This window comes from Engystomops pustulosus, chromosome 8, assembly GCF_040894005.1.
Source record: "Engystomops pustulosus chromosome 8, aEngPut4.maternal, whole genome shotgun sequence".
NCBI lineage: Eukaryota > Metazoa > Chordata > Amphibia > Anura > Leptodactylidae > Engystomops > Engystomops pustulosus.
Window position 1 is genome coordinate 125,232,517 of NC_092418.1, and position 12,542 is coordinate 125,245,058.

The 12,542-nt window shown below is 48.2% G+C and overlaps 1 protein-coding gene across 3 annotated transcripts in view; it reads right to left on the bottom strand.

Annotated features, from left to right (window-relative positions):
- GALNT13 (polypeptide N-acetylgalactosaminyltransferase 13) overlaps positions 1 to 12,542 on the bottom strand; it is a 322,291-nt gene that overhangs the window by 12,753 nt on the left and 296,996 nt on the right. The window contains exon 11 of one of the 3 annotated variants that reach the window (XM_072122489.1): positions 3,804 to 3,833. The exons of the other annotated variants lie outside the window; for them this stretch is intronic. Coding sequence (XP_071978590.1) covers positions 3,804 to 3,833 — 30 coding nt within the window. The remainder of the gene's footprint in view (positions 1 to 3,803; positions 3,834 to 12,542) is intronic. 3 annotated transcript variants of the gene reach the window in all.

Here is a 12,542-nt window from a genome sequence, read left to right on the forward strand (position 1 = left end):
GTCATGGATCCATCCTGCCTTGTATCAGCGGCTCAGGCTGGTGGTGGTGTCATGGATCCATCCTGCCTTGTATCAGCGGGTCAGGCTGGTGGTGGTGGTGTCATGGATCCATCCTGCCTTGTATCAGCGGGTCAGGCTGGTGGTGGTGGTGTCATGGATCCATCCTGCCTTGTATCAGCGGCTCAGGCTGGTGGTGGTGGTGTCATGGATCCATCCTGCCTTGTATCAGCGGCTCAGGCTGGTGGTGGTGGTGTCATGGATCCATCCTGCCTTGTATCAGCGGCTCAGGCTGGTGCTGGTGGTGTCATGGATCCATCCTGCCTTGTATCAGCAGGTCAGGCTGGTGGTGGTGGTGTCATGGATCCATCCTGCCTTGTATCAGCGGGTCAGGCTGGTGGTGGTGTCATGGATCCATCCTGCCTTGTATCAGCGGCTCAGGCTGGTGGTGGTGGTGTCATGGATCCATCCTGCCTTGTATCAGCGGCTCAGGCTGGTGGTGGTGGTGTCATGGATCCATCCTGCCTTGTATCAGCGGGTCAGGCTGGTGGTGCTGGTGTCATGGATCCATCCTGCCTTGTATCAGCGGGTCAGGCTGGTGGTGGTGGTGTCATGGATCCATCCTGCCTTGTATAACGGCTCAGGCTGGTGGTGGTGGTGTCATGGATCCATCCTGCCTTGTATCAGCGGTTCAGGCTGGTGGTGGTGGTGTCATGGATCCATCCTGCCTTGTATCAGCGGGTCAGGCTGGTGGTGCTGGTGTCATGGATCCATCCTGCCTTGTATCAGCGGCTCAGGCTGGTGGTGGTGGTGTCATGGATCCATCCTGCCTTGTATCAGCGGCTCAGGCTGGTGGTGGTGGTGTCATGGATCCATCCTGCCTTGTATAACGGTTCAGGCTGGTGGTGGTGGTGTCATGGATCCATCCTGCCTTGTATCAGCGGGTCAGGCTGGTGGTGGTGGTGTCATGGATCCATCCTGCCTTGTATCAGCGGCTCAGGCTGGTGGTGGTGGTGTCATGGATCCATCCTGCCTTGTATCAGCGGGTCAGGCTGGTGGTGGTGGTGTCATGGATCCATCCTGCCTTGTATCAGCGGGTCAGGCTGGTGGTGGTGGTGGCATGGATCCATCCTGCCTTGTATCAGCGGCTCAGGCTGGTGGTGGTGGTGTCATGGATCCATCCTGCCTTGTATCAGCGGGTCAGGCTGGTGGTGGTGGTGTCATGGATCCATCCTGCCTTGTATCAGCGGCTCAGGCTGGTGGTGGTGGTGTCATGGATCCATCCTGCCTTGTATCAGCGGCTCAGGCTGGTGGTGGTGGTGTCATGGATCCATCCTGCCTTGTATCAGCGGGTCAGGCTGGTGGTGGTGGTGTCATGGATCCATCCTGCCTTGTATCAGCGGGTCAGGCTGGTGGTGGTGGTGTCATGGATCCATCCTGCCTTGTATCAGCGGCTCAGGCTGGTGGTGGTGGTGTCATGGATCCATCCTGCCTTGTATCAGCGGCTCAGGCTGGTGCTGGTGGTGTCATGGATCCATCCTGCCTTGTATCAGCGGGTCAGGCTGGTGGTGCTGGTGTCATGGATCCATCCTGCCTTGTATCAGCGGCTCAGGCTGGTGGTGGTGGTGTCATGGATCCATCCTGCCTTGTATCAGCGGCTCAGGCTGGTGGTGGTGGTGTCATGGTGTCTTTGGGCCCCTTGGTAACGCCACAGCCTACCTGAGTATTGTTGCTGCCCATGTCCATCCCTTTATGAGTACAATGTACCCTGTAACATCTGATGGCTATTTTCAGCAGGATAATGCGCCATGTCATAAAGCTGGAATCATCTCAGACTGGTTTCTTGAACATGACAATGAGGTCACTGGACACAAATGGCCTCCACAGTCACCAGATCTCAATCCAATAGAGCATCTTTGGGATGTGGTGGAACGGGAGATTCGCATCATGGATGTGCAGCCGACAAATCTGCGGCAACTGTGTGATGCCATCATGTCACTATGGAGCAAAATCTCTGAGGAGCTTCCAGCACCTTGTTGAATCTATGCCACGAAGAATTGAGGCAGTTCTGAAGGCAAAAGGGGGTCCAACCCGTTACTAGCATGGTGGACCTAATAAAGTGGCCGGTGAGTGTATATATTCCCATGTAATTCCTATGTACATGTCTCTACTCTGCGCCCATCACTACACTGGCTGTGCCGTACACCATAAGCAGCAAAAATAATGGAATAAACTTAGTATTTGCAGTCTCCGCAGACTCTCTGACGCGTTGTTCTGTCTTTATCCGCAGAATCACACACGTTCAGGAACACAAGGTAACAAGGAGTCAGATACTATGAAGGCGGATGGCGAGGGAGGTGTCACCTGCAGCCACATTCCCCGATTCTCACAAGAAGAGAAGAGACAGAAATTATTGAAATAAATACAAAGTTTCCAAACTGATCGGAGGCTTCGCTGCGGAGGGGAAAGCTGGTGCAGAAGGTTTATTCTGATGTCTCCATGGAACGTCATGAGAACAGAACAGAATCGGATTCCGGGAGAGAACACGAGGCGTCTGACACCCAGAGGGTAAAGTGCAGGGCAGTTCTCTCCGAATGTGGAGACTTCTAGGTTGGGATTGGGAACTTAATGGTTTCACTTGGCACATAAACCAAAAGAAAGTGAAATATCTGATATCTTTTTACACCTACAAAACATTGATTTTATATAGAATGGTTTCCCCTCAATCCCTTCCTCATCCAATCCCTTCCTCATCCAATCCCTTCCTCGTCCAATCCCTTCCTCATCCAATCCCTTCCTCGCCCAATCCCTTCCTCGTCCAATCCCTTCCTCGTCCAATCCCTTCCTCGTCCAATCCCTTCCTCGTCCAATCCCTTCCTCGTCCAATCCCTTCCTCGCCCAATACCTTCCTCGCCCAATCCCTTCCTCGCCCAATCCCTTCCTCGTCCAATCCCTTCCTCGTCCAATCCCTTCCTCGTCCAATCCCTTCCTCGTCCAATCCCTTCCTCGTCCAATCCCTTCCTCGTCCAATCCCTTCCTTGTCCAATCCCTTCCTCGATTAATCCCTTCCTCGTCCAATCCTTTCCTTGGCTACAACCTCAGAGGCGCCGGACTGTACATGGCAGGTGTCAGAACTCACAAATTGTTCTGATGGATCAGGTTTCGGGCTTCTTGCTGGAAAACCACACCCAGAGCTGCCTGTGATTGACAGCTCCCTTTCTGATCCTGGGAAAGCTGGGTGTGTCTCTGTAATCGTTTTGCCTGCAGCTGCGGTTTGAGTGATGGACGGCTGAGCCAGTCAGTGCTGGGGGCGGTGTCCATTACTGCCTTATATTCTGCCCAGCCCCTTCTTTAGTGCTTCTTCTGACCCCACCTTCCTGTCTGTCTTGTGTCGGATTCTGTTACCAGTGTGAACACTGACCTATATCTGTATTCCGTGACCTGTCCGCTCCACCATCCAGCAGCCGCCTGACGAGGTAAGTCTCCCTGTCACCTTGTAGGGTCACTCAGGGACCGTCAGGTAGGCTCCTGATAGCGGGTTTCCCCTTACCAGGGCGGTTCATCAGCTTTAGGCAGGACCTTAGCCCGCAGGGACGTCGCAGGGTGAGTTCCCACCACTTACCTGGTCTGACAGCGAGCGCCACGCCTGGTTGTGGTTGCGCGGTTTGCCGGACTGTACACGGCAGGATTGTGCAATGGGAGGAGGTCGCGTAACAGATCAAACACTTCACATACAAATTTGGGTTCCACCGTAGTTACTAAATCTACTGAACTGTATATTTCAAAATTTGGTAAAAATTTCTTACCTCAAAATTATATTCCCATTTCCCTGCAAACTGACAAAGGAAAAACACAGAAATGAGCGATATAGGAGATTGTTATATGACAAGACAGCAGCCGGATACTCTCCCCACGTAGCACCAGGGGCAGTTCTGGTGCCGGGTGTTGCCCATTCATTCTATGGTTCCTGAGGGCGACGTTCCCCCCACTAATAAGTTTTATAGATCAATGCTAATAATTATATAAGAGAAGTCACCCACATTCATATTACAGACCACGCAGGGGCCTAGAAAGCCGATGACCTTGTGTTACTTGTAATAGCGGCCATATTGGATGACAAGGCTTTGAGTACATTATGTGTCACGGTGTAGTCCGGGGATTGTGGTCCATGGGTTGTAGTCTGGGGGTTGTAGTCTGGGGGTCCGGGGGTTGTAGTCTGGGGGTTGTAGTTGTAGTCTGAGGGTTGCAGTCCGGGGGTTGCGGTCCGGGGGTTGCGGTCCGGGGGTTGTAGTTGTGATCTGGGGGTTGTAGTTGTGGTCTGGGGGTTGCGGTCCGGGGGTTGCGGTCCGGGGGTTGCGGTTGTGGTCCGGGGGTTGTGGTCCGGGGGCTTGCGGTCTGGGGGTTGCGGTCTGGGGGTTGCGGTCCGGGGGTTGCGGTTGTGGTCCGGGGGTTGTGGTTGTGGTCCGGGGATTGGGGTTGCGGTCCGGGTTGTTGCGGTCCGGGGGTTGCGGTCCGGCGGTTGCGGTTGTGGTCCGGGGGTTGTGGTCGTGGTCCGGGGGTTGGGGTTGCGGTCCGGGGGTTGCAGTCCGGGGGTTGGGGTTGCGGTCCGGGGGTTGCAGTCCGGAGGTTGCGGTCTGGGGGTTGTGGTTGCGGTACGGAGGTTGTGGTTGTGGTCCGGGGTTTGCGGTCCGGGGGTTGTAGTTGTGGTCCGGGGGTTGGGGTCTGGGGGTTGTGGTTGCAGTCCGGGGGTTGCAGTCCGGAGGTTGCGGTCTGGGGGTTGTGGTTGCGGTACGGGGGTTGTGGTTGTGGTCCGGGGGTTGTGGTTGCGGTCCGGGGGTTGTGGTTGCGGTCCGGGGGTTGTAGTTGTGGTCCGGGGGTTGTGGTTGCGGTCTGGGGGTTGTGGTTGTGGTCCGGGGGTTGTGGTTGCAGTCCGGGGGTTGCAGTCCGGAGGTTGCGGTCTGGGGGTTGTGGTTGCGGTACGGGGGTTGTGGTTGTGGTCCAGGGTTTGCGGTCCGGGGGTTGTAGTTGTGGTCCGGGGGTTGTGGTTGTGGTCCGGGGGTTGTAGTTGTGGTCCGGGGGTTGTGGTTGTGGTCCGGGGGTTGTGGTTGTGGTCCGGGGGTTGGGGTTGCGGTCTGGGGGTTGCGGTACGGGGGTTGTGGTCCGGGGGTTGTGGTTGTGGTCCGGGGGTTGTGGTTGTGGTCCGGGGGTTGTGGTTGCGGTACGGGGGTTGTGGTTGTGGTCCGGGGGTTGTGGTTGTGGTCCGGGGTTTGCGGTCAGGGGGTTGTGGTTGTGGTCCGGGGTTTGCGGTCAGGGGGTTGTGGTTGTGGTCTGGGGGTTGCGGTTGTGGTCCGGGGGTTGTGGTTGTGGTCCGGGGGTTGTAGTTGTGGTCCGGGGGTTGTAGTTGTGGTCCGGGGGTTGTGGTTGTGGTCCGGGGGTTGTGGTTGTGGTCCGGGGGTTGTGGTTGTGGTCCGGGGGTTGTAGTTGTGGTCCGGGGGTTGTGGTTGTGGTCCGGGGGTTGTAGTTGTGGTCCGGGGGTTGTAGTTGTGGTCCGGTGGTTGTGGTCCGGGGGTTGTAGTTGTGGTCCGGGGGTTGGGGTTGCGGTCCGGGGGTTGTGGTTGCGGTCCGGGGGTTGGGGTTGCGGTCCGGGGGTTGTGGTTGTGGTCCGGGGGTTGGGGTTGCGGTCCGGGGGTTGCGGTCTGGGGGTTGCGGTCCGGGGGTTGTAGTTGTGGTCCGGGGGTTGGGGTTGCGGTCCGGGGGTTGGGGTTGCGGTCCGGGGGTTGGGGTTGCGGTCCGGGGGTTGGGGTTGCGGTCCGGGGGTTGGGGTTGCGGTCCGGGGGTTGCGGTCTGGGGGTTGCGGTCCGGGGGTTGTAGTTGTGGTCCGGGGGTTGGGGTTGCGGTCCGGGGGTTGGGGTTGCGGTCCGGGGGTTGGGGTTGCGGTCCGGGGGTTGGGGTTGCGGTCCGGGGGTTGGGGTCTGGTCTTGTGTCCTCTGATTCTTTTGTGTCATTCAGTGACTGCAGTAACTTCTCTTGTACATTAATATAATCTGCAGAATTATGAATAATTAATGGATAAATGTTAATGAAATATTAACGAGAACCTGTCATTTCCTAATGTGCGGCGCTTACTGTGTCTGCTCCGTATCCCCGCAGGGGGGCTGTAATGTCTCATCCCCCGCACTAAAGGTGAACCAGTCCTAACCCCGCAGGGTTAATATAAAGGGGACCCGGCCCCTCTCCATGTACTAATGTAACGCAGAGCAGCAGAAGGACGAACCCCGGGATAAGAGCCGGGAAACCAAAGTATTCATAAACGTCCAGGAAGAAGAACACAGGAGACCCTAAGAGTCTCTAAAGTTATAATTTTATCTAAAAATGTGATTATGCAAGGACAGGATGATAGAGAGATAGATAGATAGATAGATAGGAGATAGATAGATAGGAGATAGATAGATAGATAGATAGGAGATAGATAGGAGATAGATAGATAGATAGATAGATAGATAGGAGATAGATAGATAGGAGATAGATAGATAGATAGATAGGAGATAGATAGATAGGAGATAGATAGGAGATAGATAGATAGATAGGAGATAGATAGATAGGATATAGATAGATAGATAGATAGATAGATAGATGATAGATAGGAGATAGATAGATAGGAGATAGATAAATGGATAGGAGATAGATAGGAGATAGATAGATAGATAGGAGATAGATAGATAGATAGATAGATAGATAGGAGATAGATAGATGGATAGATAGGAGATAGATAGATGGATGGATAGGAGATAGATAGATAGGAGATAGATAGATAGGAGATAGATAGATAGGAGATAGATAGATAGATAGGAGATAGATAGATAGGAGATAGATAGATAGGAGATAGATAGATAGGAGATAGATAGGAGATAGATAGATAGATAGGAGATAGATAGATAGGAGATAGATAGATAGGATATAGATAGATAGATAGATAGATAGATGATAGATAGGAGATAGATAGATAGGAGATAGATAAATGGATAGGAGATAGATAGGAGATAGATAGATAGATAGGAGATAGATAGATGGATAGATAGGAGATAGATAGATGGATGGATAGGAGATAGATAGATAGGAGATAGATAGATGGATAGATAGATGGATAGGAGATAGATAGATGGATGGATAGGAGATAGATAGATAGATGGATAGAGCAGATCATCCCCTGTATAGTACAGCAGCAGAGCAGCGTATCCCCTGTATAGTACAGCAGCAGAGCGGTGTATCCCCTGTATAGTACAGCGGCAGAGCGGTGTACCCCCTGTATAGTACAGCGGCAGAGCGGTGTATCCTCTGTATAGTACAGCAGCAGAGCGGTGTACCCCCTGTATAGTACAGCGGCAGAGCGGTGTATCCCCTGTATAGTACAGCAGCAGAGCGGTGTATCCCCTGTATAGTACAGCAGCAGAGCAGTGTATCCTCTGTATAGTACAGCAGCAGAGCGGTGTATCCCCTGTATAGTACAGTAGCAGAGCAGTGTATCCCCTGTATAGTACAGCAGCAGAGCGGTGTATCCTCTGTATAGTACAGCAGCAGAGCGGTGTATCCCCTGTATAGTACAGCAGCAGAGCAGTGTATCCCCTGTATAGTACAGCAGCAGAGCAGTGTATCCCCTGTATAGTACAGCAGCAGAGCGGTGTATCCCCTGTATAGTACAGCAGCAGAGCCGTGTATCCCCTGTATAGTACAGCAGCAGAGCGGTGTATCCCCTGTATAGTACAGCAGCAGAGCAGTGTATCCCCTGTATAGTACAGCAGCAGAGCGGTGTATCCCCTGTATAGTACAGCAGCAGAGCGGTGTATCCCCTGTATAGTACAGCAGCAGTGCGGTGTATCCTCTGTATAGTACAGCAGCAGAGCAGTGTATCCCCTGTATAGTACAGCAGCAGAGCGGTGTATCCCCTGTATAGTACAGCAGCAGTGCAGTGTATCCCCTGTATAGTACAGCAGCAGAGCGGTGTATCCCCTGTATAGTACAGCAGCAGGGCAGTGTATCCTCTGTATAGTACAGCAGCAGAGCGGTGTATCCCCTGTATAGTACAGCAGCAGAGCGGTGTATCCCCTGTATAGTACAGCAGCAGGGCAGTGTATCCTCTGTATAGTACAGCGGCAGAGCGGTGTATCCTCTGTATAGTACAGCAGCAGAGCGGTGTATCCCCTGTATAGTACAGCAGCAGAGCAGTGTATCCCCTGTATAGTACAGCAGCAGAGCAGTGTATCCCCTGTATAGTACAGCAGCAGAGCAGGGTATCCCCTGTATAGTACAGCAGCAGAGCGGTGTATCCTCTGTATAGTACAGCAGCAGAGCTCAGCCAATGTTTACACTACCTGTAACGTCTGTTTATAGTTCATGACCTTCTATTTACAAATAATCTGCAGAAGCCTCAGCTCCGAGCAGGACAGGAGAGAAGTTTGAAGGATTTTGCAGACAGTACAGAGAAGTGTCCTGTGTAGCAGGATGACCCCACTGGTGTCTGAGGATAGAGATAGATAGGACAGGAGGATACTGGACAGAATTACAGGGGGGCATCAGGAGATCAGCACCGGTGGATCCCCTGCAGGAGAAGCCCCTGCTGAGGAGGTCCCTGGGTGCTGGGTGTCACACACCTGGGTGCTGCTGAGGAGGTCACTGGGTGCTGGGTGTCACACACCTGGGTGCTGCTGAGGAGGTCACTGGGTGCTGGGTGTCACACACCTGGGTGCTGCTGAGGAGGTCACTGGGTGCTGGGTGTCACACACCTGGGTGCTGCTGAGGAGGTCACTGGGTGCTGGGTGTCACACACCTGGGTGCTGCTGAGGAGGTCCCTGGGTGCTGGGTGTCACACACCTGGGTGCTGCTGAGGAGGTCACTGGGTGCTGGTTGTCACACACCTGGGTGCTGCTGAGGAGGTCACTGGGTGCTGGGTGTCACACACCTGGGTGCTGCTGAGGAGGTCACTGGGTGCTGGGTGTCACACACCTGGGTGCTGCTGAGCAGGTCACTGGGTGCTGGGTGTCACACACCTGGGTGCTGCTGAGCAGGTCACTGGGTGCTGGTTGTCACACACCTGGGTGCTGCTGAGGAGGTCACTGGGTGCTGGGTGTCACACACCTGGGTGCTGCTGTGGGGGTCATTCTCATGCTGGGGTGCGGGAGAGAAGCAGAGAGGAGCTTGTAGGACGATCAAGTAACATGATTAATAAGAGGTGGAGCTCATCTCATCACAGATGTTTGTAACTTGTGATAATTCTGGTGCAACAATGTGTCACATTGAGGAAGTGATACATTTGGTCCATTGTGTCCGGAGGTGTTTGTTGGGTCTATCAGGAGTGGAGATTTCGGGGTGTGTGACCTTTGTACCCGGATCGTGGTTTATGAGGTCCAGGTCTAAGGATTTCTGTAGAAATATAAATATATATCCTTCTATATATTTCTCTCTGCACTCGGGGTTCATCCAGGGAGGACGCTGCCGTCAGTGAGGATCTCCCGAGCTTCTGGTGAGTCCAGGAGGAGCCGGAGCACGGGGGGTTGGGCTCCATTTGTCGCCCTCTTGTAGATGTCGCTTCTCCCATCTCTTCGCCTTCTGCCGAGTCAGGATCTGGCACACAAAGCGCCGTCCCCATATAAGCTATAATAATGGCGCCATCTCATGGCCACACTGCTCACTGCACTCCCCGCTCACCGTATATTATAGCAGGACTATTAGAGGTGACAGGAGCCATTGTCAGGGTTTATTGACGCTGCTTTGTGTTTTAGTGTAAGGTTATAGAGGTCCAGAGATTTTATATTATAGCTGATCATGGCCATTATATTTATATGGTGGAGGAAACCCTCTGTACATATATCATCCAGTCTTATGGTGCTATACGCTGCTGTAAGGCGCCTGGAGGGGTCAGCCAGAAGCATAGACCAGGGCACAGTGTATGTATTACTTTAATATACAGTGCAAGTATAAATAATACCGCCATACAATGCATATACAATGTATAAATAATACCGCCATACACTACATAACTATACAATGTATAAATAATACCGCCATGCACTACATAACTATACAATGTATAAATAATACCTCCATACACTACATAGCTATACAATGTATAAATAATACCTCCATACACTACATAACTATACAATGTATAAATAATACCTCCATACACTACATAACTATACAATGTATAAATAATACCCCCATACACTACATAACTATACAATGTATAAATAATACCTCCATACAATGCATAACTATACAATGTATAAATAATACCGCCATACAATGCATAACTATGCAATGTATAAATAATACCGCCATTCAATGCATAACTATACAATGTATAAATAATACTGCAATACACTACATAACTATACAATGTATAAATAATACCGCCATACAATGCATAAGTATACAATGTATAAATAATACCGCCATACAATGCATAAGTATACAATGTATAAATAATACCGCCATACACTACATAACTATACAATGTATAAATAATACCACCATACACTACATAACTATACAATGTATAAATAATACCTCCATACACTACATAACTATACAATGTATAAATAATACCTCCATACACTACATAGCTATACAATGTATAAATAATACCTCCATACACTACATAACTATACAATGTATAAATAATACCTCCATACACTACATAACTATACAATGTATAAATAATACCCCCATACACTACATAACTATACAATGTATAAATAATACCTCCATACAATGCATAACTATACAATGTATAAATAATACCGCCATACAATGCATAACTATGCAATGTATAAATAATACCGCCATTCAATGCATAACTATACAATGTATAAATAATACTGCAATACACTACATAACTATACAATGTATAAATAATACCGCCATACAATGCATAAGTATACAATGTATAAATAATACCGCCATACAATGCATAAGTATACAATGTATAAATAATACCGCCATACACTACATAACTATACAATGTATAAATAATACCACCATACACTACATAACTATACAATGTAAAAATAATACCGCCATACACTACATAACTATACAATGTAAAAATAATACCGCCATACACTACATAACTATACAATGTATAAGTAATACCGCCATACACTACATAACTATACAATGTATAAATAATACCGCCATACACTACATAACTATACAATGTATAAATAATACCGCCATACAATGCATAACTATACAATGTATAAATAATACCGCCATACACTGCATAACTATACAATGTATAAATAATACTGCCATACACTGCATAACTATACAATGTATAAATAATACCGCCATACACTGCATAACTATACAATGTATAAATAATACCGCCATACAATGCATAACTATACAATGTATAAATAATACCGCCATACACTGCATAACTATACAATGTATAAATAATACCGCCATACAATGCATAACTATACAATGTATAAATAATACCGCCATACAATGCATAACTATACAATGTATAAATAATACCGCCATACAATGCATAACTATACAATGTATAAATAATACCACCATACAATGCATAACTATACAATGTATAAATAATACCGCCATACACTACATAACTATACAATGTATAAATAATACCACCATACACTGCATAACTATACAATGTATAAATAATACCGCCATATACTGCATAACTATACAATGTATAAATAATACCGCCATACACTGCATAACTATACAATGTATAAATAATACCGCCATACACTACATAACTATACAATGTATAAATAATACCGCCATACACTACATAACTATACAATGTATAAATAATACCGCCATACACTAGATAACTATACAATGTATAAATAATACCGCCATACACTACATAACTATACAATGTATAAATAATACCACCATACACTGCATAACTATACAATGTATAAATAATACCGCCATACACTACATAACTATACAATGTATAAATAATACCGCCATACACTAGATAACTATACAATGTATAAATAATACCGCCATACAATGCATAACTATACAATGTATAAATAATACCGCCATACAATGCATAACTATACAATGTATAAATAATACCTCCATACACTACATAACTATACAATGTATAAATAATACCACCATACAATGCATAACTATACAATGTATAAATAATACCTCCATACACTACATAACTATACAATGTATAAATAATACCCCCATACACTACATAACTATACAATGTATAAATAATACCGCCATACAATGCATAACTATACAATGTATAAATAATACCGCCATACACTGCATAACTATACAATGTATAAATAATACCGCCATACACTGCATAACTATACAATGTATAAATAATACCGCCATACACTGCATAACTATACAATGTATAAATAATACCGCCATACACTACATAACTATACAATGTATAAATAATACCGCCATACACTGCATAACTATGCAATGTATAAATAATACCGCCATACACTGCATAACTATGCAATGTATAA